This window comes from Hydra viridissima, unplaced genomic scaffold, assembly GCF_058129835.1.
Source record: "Hydra viridissima isolate aposymbiotic clone 2 unplaced genomic scaffold, HvirCarnegie_v1 scaffold_6, whole genome shotgun sequence".
Classification (NCBI taxonomy): domain Eukaryota; kingdom Metazoa; phylum Cnidaria; class Hydrozoa; order Anthoathecata; family Hydridae; genus Hydra; species Hydra viridissima.
In genome coordinates, this window is record NW_028324305.1 from 15,422,860 (window position 1) to 15,437,614 (window position 14,755).

The 14,755-nt window shown below is 28.6% G+C and overlaps 1 protein-coding gene across 1 annotated transcript; it reads right to left on the reverse strand.

Annotated features, from left to right (window-relative positions):
* Positions 1–2,233: 2,233 nt before the first annotated feature.
* LOC145190252 (uncharacterized) lies at positions 2,234–3,016 on the reverse strand. Its single transcript, XM_080067070.2, has 3 exons — positions 2,738–3,016; positions 2,524–2,592; positions 2,234–2,394 (listed from the first exon to the last, which is right to left on the reverse strand). The coding sequence occupies exons 1-3, from the start codon at positions 2,945–2,947 to the stop codon at positions 2,344–2,346; spliced, it is 330 nt and encodes a 109-aa protein (XP_079923196.2). The 5' UTR covers positions 2,948–3,016; the 3' UTR covers positions 2,234–2,343.
* Between the last annotated feature and the right edge of the window lie 11,739 nt (positions 3,017–14,755).

Sequence of the window (14,755 nt, forward strand, 5' to 3'; positions counted from 1 at the left end):
AGTTTTGTAGCTTTTTCTTCTTTGATTAAATCTTATGATCATCTTCCTAAATTGAAAGATTAGAAACAATCATCTTCTTTATATGAGGAAAATGATTAAAAGTTTTTAAAGTTTGTCTAAAAAAAAAAATAGGGCAATTATTCAAACTTGTTTGCCAAAGATTGCTGGTAGCAACACTAACAAGTTTGTTGTTTGGTGCATTGGCTTTAATTAGAACTACTTCAAGGGCTTATATCAACTTCTTGAGTTGTGTCTTTCAGCTTAATCATATCTGGTAATTCTTCCTTCACAATTAGATTGGTTACATATCAAATAAATACTGCCATTTAGAGTTTATTTTGAATATCTGATGATTTATACATAAATAAACTGAATGCTTCACAGTTTTCTAAGTCATTTAATAAATGATTTCAACTTCTACAAGTCTTGTTTCAGTTGTACGTCGAGAAAAAATTAATTTGTTGATCGTTAACTCATGTTTTGAGAAATTCAATTCTGTTTTTACTATGATTTGAATTTAATGGATGTTCCACAGAAAAATGTATATGTTTTGTTTCAAAATGGCTTTTAACATTTTCTGACTTATTCTCGACAAGTTCTTTATTGCAAATTAGACAGATCTGTTTATTTACTTTTTTTAGTAAATGTGTTAAATCTTTCAAGTGGAGTTTTTCCCGCAAGACACTCCTCCAAGCCTCATGGCGAAAACCTTTGTTAAGGGTATATTTATTATTATTGTGCAACAGCTAGAGCGATTCACTTAGAGTTAACAAATGATCTTCAGATACCTTTATTTTTAAGAGGTTTGCGAAGATTCATATCTAGAAGAGAAAGTCCTGAAATTTTAATTGGCAATAATGCAAAAACTTTCAAGGCCAAACCTGTATGTGAATTTGTTAAATAGGGGTATCCGACAACAATTTATTCTTCCTGCTTCATCCTGGTGCGATAGGTTTTATGAGCGATTAGCTCATTATGTAAAATTTTGCCTTAAGACCTTACACAAAGAAACTACATACGATGAGTTCTCGTGTTTATCTAAAGGTTTAGTTTACTAAATGTCATTTCCCTTTCTTAAAATGATTTCTATTTTAAAAAATACCCAATCTTCATGAAATATTCTTTTCTCCTCATCAATTTTTCTTTTCTTATTGCTGTTTTGAAATGAATTATAGTTAGTATTTGCTTTAATTTCAAATAAAATGTTTTGGGATAAGTTAGAGGTAATACTAAGCTAATAACACTTCCGAAAAGAGCCACGATAACATTTCAACAATCGCAGTTTTGATATCCCTGGTTCTGACTGATCCGAAAGTGATCACACGAATAATACCGATTGTGTATTATAAATTATATTTAGAAGATCAACACCGTTCGTATTTGTTACTTTTAAATCAACATGTTAATAATAATATTTTTATTCTATTTAAACTATTTAAAGCTGCTAAAAATAGATAAATTAGTTTTTAATAGCCCCCATAAATGTGCTATATATGGCACATTTATGGTAATTTGGCACATAAAAATACCCAGACACCACAACTAGGATCGGCACGTCCCTTCATATGCCAAGTTACAAAAAATAGTTTTAAGGTAAATTTCTTCCGATCACTGACCCTAAGAACCGTTCCAAATCAATCAGGTTGATACTTATTTAAAAATTAAGAAACTTAGCTAATGTTGCTGATAGGCATTCAACGTGTAAAAATAACCTCCCGCAAAATCCACTAAGTTTCGCGATTTTTGTTCAATCCGCGAAAATTACTGAGAAAACCCTTTTCACTTTAATGATGTCATAAGTAAAGGTGAATTTCCACTCAACTTAAGACCTTTCATCTTTATCACATTCTAATGTTTCCGTTAGGTCTTCAACATCTTGAGCTGACGTAAAACTCTTTTGATTAACTTCAGAATTTTTATTTGCCACCAAGATAACTTAAAAAGTGGTTTAAATTTGGGCATTTTACCCCGTTTTCCCTAATTATGTGCAGGAGAAGTCATAAACTACTTTTTACATTCATCCAACTGAAACTAACCGGCACCGAAAATTATAATTTAGGCTGAAATTAATGCATTACCGAAAATTTATGCAAAACATTTTATCATTAAAAAATTCAAATCTTGGTTGTGATTCTGTGTTTTTGTATGTGATCCTAGCTCGAAAGTTACAACCTAAGTCGTTAGTCAGTCTTTGCATTGATTTAATTGCGATATTTAAAAAGTAGATTGGAAATTGAGAAACTCTTTCTAAAGAAGATTATTATTTCCTTACTTTACAAAACAATCTAAATATATCTAACAGCTGTTTTTTTAAATTCATTCCCGATAAATGAAGCTTAAGCTTCATTCTCTTGCCATACATAATGGTCTTGGGGCCCCGTTAGCTTGAATCTCCTGAAACAAATTATTTAATAGTTTATTTAAATTTGACAATTTTTTCACGAAAATAGAATTTCAAGAAGCAATTAGAAATTCCTATGAAACGAAATTTCTGCAAATTTAGAATAAATAACAACTGCCTACCCTTGATTCCTGAACAAGAGCACAGAGAGGGCAAAACCAATGACATAGACAGTCTTCAGGGCATGATCCCTAAGAAAAGAAGAATTCCATTTTAATCTTTTTAAAAAGTTTTTTACAGATTTATACATTTGCTATTGAAAAAAAGAAATTGTAAAAATTATTTTTGAAGGTTAAGTTAATTCATAAAAGATAAAAGAAGCAGCAAGTTTGATACCTGTATATTGTATTTTTCACGGATCTTTGAACGAATTATTGTTCTAGTTATTGGCCCAACACAGGTTACACCTAAACAGCCAAACAGGCAGCAACTTTCATTAACGTGTTCAGCGTTTTTACCGGCCGTAAAACAGGGACAGAAGTATGTTGAACAACATAGGCTGATATCATCGCAGCAACTACAAATTCCATTCTGAAACTGCGCCATAACTATATTTTACTATTCGTTTCTTCTTTCTTAACCTTCTGTTCAAATAAAGTTTGCATAACAATGATTAGTTTTATTAGAGCCAGCGCTCTGAGAACATTTTTAAAGATGGGGGTTTAATTTTTGTTTGTTTATTAATACAAAAATGAGTACTGTCTATTTAAAAATTGTTTACAAAAACTGTTTGATGAAAAAATATATTTCTGTGGGTTTTTTTTATTTACATGAAATTTTTGTTGAATTTAGAGAGGGTTTATTTAGTCAAAATAATTTTTAAAGTTTTCCTAAAAACTCGTTTCTCCACCCTACAAATACGTGTTTTAAAATTTAAGGTTTGCCGTATATGGGTGACACATTCTTAGAGAATATTGAGCATTTTTTAATCAATGAAAAAGTTTGAAATGCCAGCTCATTAATCTCTTGTACCGAATACTCATTAATCTCTGGCACCGAATTTACAATAAAGTGTGTATTCAAAAACACGAATTTGTAAAAACTCTTTTTGTAACAACATTTTTGTTTTAATCTTCCCAAAAATTAATTTTTTTTTTTCCTTTTTTTTTAATCCCTTTTCGGTTGTTTACAACGAATAATAATTTAATTTTCATAGCAAAAACATATTTTATTGAAAAAGTAATAATAATGATAAGTTTTGTGTTTTGTTAAAAATCTCAAAAAGGCGAGAACAATATTGGATTAAGTTAACAAATGAGAATGCAAATAATCTTTAGCTCTCGTGATCAGAAAGCCCGAGTTTGAAATGAAAAGATCAACCGAACTTTTATTTGATATTCGGTTTTCAGAAGCTCGCCGTAGATCAAACTTTTTACCATTAAAAACAACATCAAATAATGGAATTGGCTTTTTCAATAGTAGATGTTATACTGTGAATTTGATTTACAAAGCAACTAAGATAATAAAGATAAAAATCTCAAACTTAATGGTTTTAAGAAAAGTTAAAAAATCTCATGTTGTTTTTTGCGTTAACATCTAATCTTTAACAGTTGGTTTTTCCGTTAATTAACGTTGGTTTCCGTTATTAACGAATAAAAACGAATAAAGTACAAACTTCTATAACAGTCTTACTACTTCATTAGATTTCCTTAGGTTTATTAAAAACTTTATGCGTTTAAAACAGCAGAAGTATTTGGTGGAAAAGATTTATACGCATTTTCATTGTTGTTTCGTACTTTTAAAAAATAAATCTAATGGATTTATACACACATATGTAGATAGAAAGAGTAAAAAGGATTTAAACATCTGTAAATTTTTAGATGTATATTGTATATTTTTAGTAGATATATAAATTTTTTAGTAAATAATTTTTTCAATCCCATCATTAGATTAAACTTCCGAAAATGTAATCTGTTGACAAAACCGGCATTGTTTTACTTGCGAATAACTGCTAAATGTTTTAACCAGCACCGAACTGATTTATAATCTGTTATGCTCATTACTAATCAATTTTGAAATAGAGGCTGATAATCAGTTTTGAAATAGAGGCTGGTAATAACCATCAGTGCTAATATTAATGATTAAGAGCTTATTGTGAATTCTTTTGGGAATTATTCTGCAGATATTGATTTGTAAAAGTTAATTGTTGTTGTTGTGGTTTAATGATACTGCGCTGTTCATACTTACCCAGAATTGAAAATGATTACTCTTAAGAGACCAGAAAAACTCTTCAGAGGGAAGGTAGGAACATGGAGGGAACATTTTTCACACTTTTTTCAGATAAGAAAAATCTAAAAATTAAACTCTTTCATGACGTCCGAGAAAAAAAAATTAGTTTGACATTTATGGTATTAAGCTAAATTTGTAAAAGACGTCAAACCATCTTTCCGTCCTCTGGGTGATCAAAAAAACAAAAATTATATAGTTAATCATTGCTGGATGAACTTGTATGATATAGTTAATGATTGTTGAATGAAGTTGTACCTTTTTTTTTGCATAGTCAGAGTGCAATTGATTTCCAAAATAAGAGGACACAACTGCATTGAATTTTCTGACAGTGTCAATGGAAAAACTTGAAAAGTCTTCCTCTGCAAGTCTTTTGAGAATATCAACATTTCACAGAAGCTTTTGCGATCATTGCCAGAAAACTGACCTCCATGGAAGGGCTGAAGCTTGATGTGAAGGGCTTTTGGTCACTCATCAGCCTTAAGCCAGAATTCTTATAGTGCTTTGAACAAATGGTTGACCACACCAAGCAAAAAATGAAGTTTTATTGGCGGGGTATGGTTTAGAACAGCTGTCGATTCAAGCACATTTAAGAGTGGTTTATGAACCTTACTTGGGAGATTAAAGCCCGGAAGCAAGTTTGCCAACTTCTTGTCACATGGCAAATCAACTCCACTTGTACAAATTAAAAGCTGGATATTTTTGAGGTTATCACATTAAAATGGAGTTGGCACTTAACCAGCTGTCTTATATGAAAATATCTTTTGACTAGTGGGGGAGGGGATGGAAGGCTTTATTCATCCTCTTGAATGCAAAGACTGACCTTAAAAAAACCATCCCCAACATCAATTTCAAGCTTCACTAAATAGTCACTGTAAATGTGTCGTTTCAATAAAACATCATTCAGAAGGTAAAAAAGATTCTTGCAGTGAACCAATTGTTGCTTTTTCTGCTGCAGTTTGTCATTTGTCAGATGTATTTATCTCTGCTAATATAATTAACAGAGACCAAGAAAAAATGCAAAACACCCTAGTAACATGTTTCTAAAAATGAAGTATAAGCCGAGGTTATTGTTTAGCTGGAGTAATTGACATAGAGGGCCTCTACCACTTTGTACAATTCTGACAGTTTATGAGGTGAGAATTCTTTTGAAGCGATAACAGTTGATTCAATCTGTTCACTGACTTTTGGATTCTTGGAAGCTAGTTGCTTTATATTCTCTCTGAAAGTGTATTGATGAGGGACTCCTCTTTCAACTAGGGTGAAACAGTCAGAACTTCTCCTTTGGTTTTGTGTAGCTCCAGAACATTGTGAGCTATCTGAAGTGTTCAGAAGCAATTTCAACAAAATTTCAAAACTTTAGATTTCTTTTAGGTGAGTGTTTGCTATCTTAAAAACATCATCGTGCCAAATTCATAAATATCTCCACAGTAATAGCCATTTAATGATAGCGTGCATATCACCATAAATAATCTTAATTTAAATTTAATGTTTTATCTTTTTCTAACATAAATAGCTTGTAAATATAAGTAAAAAGTAATATTTCTTCGATGAAATCAAATGTAAATGAAAATGCAGTAAGAATCTTAGAAATATTAAGTAATACATAATCAGTATTATTTTGTAATCACCATCGGATCATAGAGGTTGGGTTTGGAGTGCCTTCATATGAACAATTTGACAAATGATGCAATCACAAGGCTGACCACCTGTCTCTGGTCTCGTCATAACAGTTTTAAAATCATAAAGCTTTGCCACGTTCTCACCCTTACTCTTTTTTCGTAAAAGAACTCTGCAGGAATTGCTTATTCACTTGGCACCTTTGGGTCATAAAAGTCAGATGTGAAAGAAAAAGACTTTTTAATTTTTGAAATCAAAGAAGTTTTCAGCTCTCGCGAACATTTGCTAAAACAAAGAATACAAATAGTTTTTCTACAGTCTTTATATTTTTTGGAATAGTTTGGCAATTTTATTTTGAACATGAAAAAATGCTGAGAATAATAAAAAGCCATAAGAAACCTGCCCTTTCCCAGAATTTGAGAAACTTATCTATTTTGTTAAATATCATTAGAGTTGTGCAAGCTTTAAAAAAATATTGATGTAAATAGATTATTTGGCTATTCAAACTCCAATAGTCTCATAATTTATATTACAAAAAATTTTTTTTTAAAGGTCATGCTTAAAATTTTATCTTTCTCGATTAACTTTAAATATTGGAATTTTCAAATCAAATTTTTTTTCTCACACGGTCATAAAAGATTTCCATTTTTTTTAATTTTCTTAACAGGAATATTGTTCCTCCCCCCCCCCCCCAAAAAAAAAAGGTTTTTTCTGGTACTCTTAAGAATAATTATTTTCATTTCTGGATAAGTGTCTCATCAAGTATTAGCAAGCAATCGGTGAATCCTCGCATTTCCAAATAACCAAACCTGTTCAGGTTTTAAATTCGTCCTGCATGGACTAGTATAGGTCTACAAACCCAGAGACCCGACTCGAAGCGACCGAATCCCTAATCCCAATCCTAAACAACAAATCCTAAATCCAAAAAAGGTGAGACCTTTTTTTTTTAATTTTTTGAGAAGAGAAATAAAAAGTCAAATGAGGGCGGGGTTCTCCATTCTTGAGAGGCGTGAGAGGTGTGAGAAAAGAATGTGAGTGATGCAGTGTGATTAAAGTGAAAGACTTTTCAATAAAAATATTAATGTATATAATAACAACAATAACAACAATAATAGAAATATATACAAAAAAATACTTACCACTGGTTTTTCTTTTCTTACTTATTCTTTTTAACAAATATTCATAATTATTTATATCATGAATATATTCTTTTAACATTAACATTTCCCACTAGTAATAATAATAATAATAATAATAATAATAATAATAATAATAATAATAATAATAATAATAATAATAATAATAATAATAATAATAATAATAATAATAATAATAATAATAATAATAATAATAATAATAATAATAATAATAATAATAATAATAATAATAATAATAATAATAATAATAATAATAATAATAATAATAATAATAATAATATTAATAAAAATAACAATAATAATAATAAAAATGTATTAATACAGATAGTAATACGTAATTAAAGTCATGTCTTCTCTATAATAATAAAATAATAATAATAATAATAATAATAATAATAATAATAATAATAAAAATGTATTAATACAGATAGTAATACGTAATTAAAGTCATGTCTTCTCTATAATAATAAAATAATAATAATAATAATAATAATAATAATAAAAATAATAATAATAATAATAATAATAATAAAAGTGTATTAATACAGATAGTAATACGTAATTAAAGTCGTGTCTTCTCTATAATAATAAAATAATAATAATAATAAAAATAATAATAATAATAATAATAATAAAAATAATAATAATAATAATAATAATAATAATAATAATAATAATAATAATATTAATAAAAATAACAATAATAATAATAAAAATGTATTAATACAGATAGTAATACGTAATTAAAGTCATGTCTTCTCTATAATAATAAAATAATAATAATAAAAATAATAATAATAATAATAATACTAATAATAATAATAATAATAATAATAATAATAATAATAATAATAATAATAATAATAATAATAAAAATAATAATAATAATAATAATAAAAAAATTAATAATAATAATAATAATAATAAAAATGTATTAATACAGATAGTAATACGTAATTAAAGTCATGTCTTCTCTATAATAATAAAATAATAATAATAAAAATAATAATAATAATAATAATAATAATAATAATAATAATAATAATAATAATAATAATAATAATAATAATAATAAAAATAAAAATAATAATAATAATAATAATAATAAAAATGTATTAATACAGATAGTAATACGTAATTAAAGTCATGTCTTCTCTTATCAACTTTGGACTCGTGGCATATTTGAATTATTCTCACATTTAAATTTTCTTTCTCTTTTTTTTTCAAAAATCTTTTTTTAAAAACTTCCTCATAAAATTCTCATAAAATTCTCTCATAAATCTCCAAACATTCTTCACATGAAATTCTCTCATAAATCTCCGAAAATTCTTCACATGAAATTCTCTCCAAGAGGAAGATCCCCTCAAAATCTCCTAAAAAATCTCCTTCCAAAAAAAAAAGAAAAAAAAAAAAAAAAAATTACTAAAAATTCTATAAAAGCTTCCCCTTTAAAGATTTTTCTCAACCGTTCTTTTCTTACCCGCAGATGTTTCTCGAATTACAGACAATGGATTTTATCTTCAAGTTCGTTTAGTGTTATTGCTTTAATCTCAGTCATGGTTCTCTAAATCAGATTTTACCGGTTTTCTATTGATTAGCGTTTGTTTCAAAACGGCTACAGAATTTTCGCGAACTTTACTAATTAAACTAAGTTATTTTATTAGTGATGTTAAAATTGTATCTCTGGTCGTTTTTGCTATGACAATGTTAAACATTAATGGTGTGACAGATTTATTTTTCATGTAATTGCACATGTGTGTCCACCTGGTGTTATAGATCTCTCGCTCTTTTCTTTGATTAAATGTTATGTTTAAGTTGGGCAAAACTTAAGGATACCATTAATTTCTTTCTCATTTTCCCTTCTCACAATAACAACAAGCAATAAAAAAAATAATAAAATTTATTTACTAAATTTAAATATTGAAAACAGGGTAGGTGTTAACATTTAGTAATTAAAAATGATATCTAATCAAGTTAAAATTTTATTTTAAAATATCTTAAAAATATATAAAATGAAATATATTTTGATTGTATAAAAAAATATGCAATCAAGTTATTTAAAAAACAAGTTTGAGTAATCAGGACAAGCCACGGGTTCTACATATTGCATGCCAGAAATGTGTTCGTGTTGTATGTCTACAGTTATGGTTCAGTAGAAAAAGGGATGCAATAAAGTTCGTAACATTCATAATTTGGCGAGAACCTCGAAACCACCATAAAAACTGCTATTCTTCCTTGTGAAAATAAATGGAATTAACCCTGGAAATCGAAGTAAGTGGTCATATCCTAACTTATCTTCTGCTCAACGACCAAAAGAAGTTTAAAGTGTGTTTTCTTCATAACGGTAACAAGTACGGATCCATACCCATTGAGGAGCAAGGTGAAAGATTTCAGCAAGATATTCAGACAATGGAAGAGCGTTAACAGGGAAGATGGAACTCACATATGATGGCAGATTACTGCTGTAGATTTCAACTAAATCTACCTAAAATCGTTCATTCACGGAAATCTTATAAAAGATCGTTTGATTATGTTAAATAGATATTTTGTTAACATATGTATTAATTTTTTTGTAATGTTTAGTCAAAATAGTAAACTCTATATTTCAAAAAGTAATAGTTTTCCAATATACAATAAATGGAATTGGTATACCATTGACTGATCAAAATGGAAATTTTTATCTTTAAGATTTGATCTTCGAGGTTTGTAGGCCAGCCCGCTTAAGTAAACTATGGAGTGAAGCCCTTGAAATTCTATGTTACAGAAAAAAATTAACATATATAAAAAGTAAGGAGATGGAAAATGCAAGAAAATTATTAGATGCATATCGTTCTGAACTGAAAAAGAAATCAGTGCAATATTTGAGAGGTTTTTCCAACTTAAACAGAGGAATAATTTGCTGCTTTAAATGATTTTATGAATGGTATGTGTCAAAAAATAAAAAAAAATTAATGCAAGTTAGTAGCAGGAAGAGGCGGAAGCTGGCTCACCCCATTATTTGACTATGAACAATGGGATTTATTATTTTTCTATATAGCATACAGTAAATATTGTGGAATGTCTAACGAATCTTTTTTATCTATTCATGAGTTCGATGAGTCTACTAAAGATTTTGTTTTGTTTTTTCTTAATCACTTTTCAAGCCTAAATGCATCTTGCTTTTGCATTTCTTCCTCGTAAAATGTTCCCGCAATATCTTCATAATTTAAAACTTTAAGCTTATATGTGTGTAACTGTGTAACTGGAGTAGTGTTTTGCACTACAGATACTGTAAAAACCTCTTCAGTTCATCTAGTTGTGTAACCCTTTTTGAAGACTTTTTTCTTGATTATTCATGCTTTATCACCAACTGAAAACATTGGTTTTGATTTCGGTTCTGTTATCTGAAGATCATCTTATTCTTTGAAAAACAAAAAAAATAAAATAAAGGTATATTATAACTACAAGCAGTCATTGATACCTTTACCGAATATGGCTGACCAATTCAATTCATGTATGTATAAACGTTTTGGATGACCTAGTCAAAGAACATAACAACAACGCCATTCGTTCTTCGATTAAAATGACTCCTATTGAAGCTAGCTTAAAGAAGAATATAAGTATAGTTTGGAAAAATTTATGCCCAGAAAAACTTAAAATAGCAGAACTAAGAGCAAAATGAAGGATTATCAATACTATCTGTTTCTTTCAACATTTGTTTAACACATACATTTTAGGAGTAGGTGTGCCTTTATTCAGTAGATAGCATACATCATGATGAAATACAGCATTATCAACTCTATTCATAGGTTTACTCCATTCTTTTGGAGTAATATTCTCATTCAATCTTTCATTTAGTTTTGTACCAGGTCCAGGTCCAAACTGTAGCTTGTTGATATTAGAGTTTAATATTGATCCACCTTTAGTCTTTAAGTCATTGGATGAAGCTTTTGCAAATAGAGTTTTTGCAGTGCCACATACTTTACATCTTACTTTTTTCATGTTAGGACCATTTTTGAAAAGTGTAAACTCTTCACCATCAGATACATTAACTCTTTTACATTTCATAAAATAGATTTTTATTTACAAAATTTTTATCTCTGAAAGAGTCTGTAGTCCATATGCTAGTGTATGTTTACCATCATCCGTGAGTATTTTTTTATCATCATCAAAGCTTAAAGTTAGTTTATTTACTTCTTAAGTATTAATTCATTATTTTCAGTATTAGTCAATTTATTTACTTCATATCTACAACTACAAATCACATTTATTGGTCTCTAATACTTTTCTTCTTAAAAAAGCAATCATCATTGATCTTCGATTATGATCTTAAGGATACTTAGCTCTTGAGATCTCCAGACCATAGGACACGTTTTTCATCTTTATTCCTAGTGTGAATTATAGACTTTTTAGAAGTCACGTTTAGGAAGTGCTGTGTTTGAACTACCTCTTAGTGGAACTTATTTAACAGTATGAATTTTCAGAGACACTATCGACTCAAACATCCAACTTCGACCGTTTCTTGAAAATCCCTTAAAATTATTAGCATTGTGATCAATTTTTTACTATTGATCTTACAGATTTGAAGAAAGATTAAAGATCACTAAATATTTCACATTAATTCGTTGTGCTACATCAATATCAATAATAATCTGAAGGTACCACTGAAGGTTTCACAAATTCATTATCAAATACTATTAACTCAACCTGATTTTGTGCATTATTTGCATCTAATATTAATCTAATCAGCTCAATATTTCTTAGTAATGAATAGCCAGTTAGACCTAAACTTTTAGCTCTTTAATTGTGTAGATATAATTTTTATGAGCAAAAAAAAAATCCTAATATCATTTTCATTAAATAAATTAATTGAAAATTCTAGTGTTTCACATGCTACCAGAGATAGCATGTGAAACACTAGAATTTTCTAGTGTTTTACACGCTTGCTTAATCGGATCTAGCGCTTTGCACCAGTCGAATGTGCGAGGCCGCACTTGCTCATTCGGAGCTAATTACATATTTGTTGTTTATCTTTTACCTATGAATTGAAACGCTTTGTACAAGTTTTAAAAAGAAATTATTCTCCAGTCTCTTGAGACTTCGATTAGCAAGATTTTGGATTTTTTTTAGCGTCACAAAGCCAAGGAAAAGATTTTTTCGAACGTTCTTTATCTCTAGAGTTGGTGGAAATTACGGTTGAATCTGAAGGAAATAAGTTTTGATCTTTGAGCAAGTTTTTCACTTCTTTTTTATTTAAATGTGACCAACACTTGACCTTGTTGTCTTCTTTAGTACATCTAGCTTTACCATTTTTTTCTTGTAATGATAATTTTTAAATATATTATTTATTGAAAATATTTTATCTTAAAATGTTTACATCTAAGTAATCAATAGACCGACATAAATTTCTCTCCATCAGATGACAAGTCTATCACTAATGACAACTATGACTAATAACACCTGCAAAAGTTTGAGTTATTGCATGCAATAACTCAAACTTTTCATGGAGTTGTAGAATGAAGTATGTACTGAAGAAATATTACATCCAATAACTCAAACAATAAAATATTACATCCAATAACTCTTTTGCAGATGGACTTGCTGTTTTAGATTAGCGAAATGTTCCTGCAGGGACATTTAGCAAGAAATACCATTTGATGTGAATATCAGTTATAAATGACTTTATTCTTTCTACTTACTTGCTAACATCAAGAACAGAGATTGGGAATAGAATTTTATAATCAGATGGTGTTATATTTTGATTTGATAGAAATTCATCCATATTGCAAAACTATGATCTGAATGAAACAGCATTTCCATAAATACGACCCATATTTTGTTGAGCAAAATTAATGACTAAGCAGCATGATACATGAGAAGTCATCAGTAATTTTAGTAAACCAAGCATAGTTGTATATTGACCAGGACTTTTTATAAATTTAACCTCTTAACCTCCTAGTTCACTTAATTTTGCTGAAAAGATACATTAAACCATTATTGGTAAGAGAAGTATTATCTGCATTAGTATAATCAGTACCATCAGCTTTCGTTAGTCTTCCTTCAAATTTTGAGATAACTCTCACTTGGATGAGTATTCATATTTGGTAACTCAATACAATCGATACTCATACTAATGAATGCTTTCGTCTTTTAATAGCGTTTCAGTGATATTTGAAATGTCCATTTTATAATAGAAAATATATATTTTTTTATTTCAAAAATATTTTGAAAAATTATTTAGAAACTATATATTTGGAAAAATTTATTTTAATTTCTTAAAAATTTCAAAAAAATATTTAGAAAAATGTTTTTATGCGATGTGCCACAACTCTTTCGGAGCTAAATTATCCAAATCTGAGCAAATAGTTATACAATGCCTAGGAATCCCAAGCCTAAAGTTGTTGCTTCAATAATATTATTATCTTTTATAATATTGTTGCTATTATTAAATGAAAACCAGCTTTGTAAAGCTGGTTTTCCAAGAATTGACCAACATTCCATTTGACCTGGATGCATCAAAACATAACGATAAATCCTTAGTTTATCCAGCTGCTATGGCAATATTTCCCATGAAACTGGTGATTTTTTTACAGCAGGTTTTTTGATTCGTCTGCTTCGGCTTCCAAAACACACTTTTTGGTTGTAGTTTTGTTTTTACTTCTTGAGGATGTATAAAGTTGTAAATAAGAATTTATATATGTATACAGCTATTCACGAAAGTTTAAACGATTGCAGAATTTTCAAATCTAATCTTCGGTTTTTCTTGAATAAAAATCTAACGGAAATAGATATCAAAATAATTATTTTTCCAATTTGGTAAATAGGTTATTTGTTAATAGAATAAAAAAAAGTAGGTTTTGACTCATTACCGTTTACTCAGAAATTTCATTAAAAGGTAGGTGATACAAATTAAGAGGTTTCACAAAAGTTTAAACAATTTTATTTAGGATCAATTATTTGCTAATTAATTGATAAACCGCCGCAAAACTTTTTTTCGCAGCGAATTTATCAATTAATTAGCAAATAATTGAGTAGTTTTTCAATCAAAAAACTCATCACAACATCATCAGGCAGCTTTTAATTCATTAAAAATCAACTTAAAATATTGTGAATTTCAAATTAATTTCAATTGCGTGCAAATGGGTCGAAAATCAGTTTCTAGTGACATCAAATGGAAAGTTATTGGTATGGCGCGGACATAAAAATCACACAAACGTTCAAATAGACAAAATACTTAACATTTCTGAATATTGCGTTAGAAAAATCATCAAAACCTGGGAACTTATCAAGGACGTCTCCGACATGCCGCGTACTGGGAGACCATCCAAACTCAGCAACCGTGACAAAAATGGTTTATTCAGAATGAGCAGAG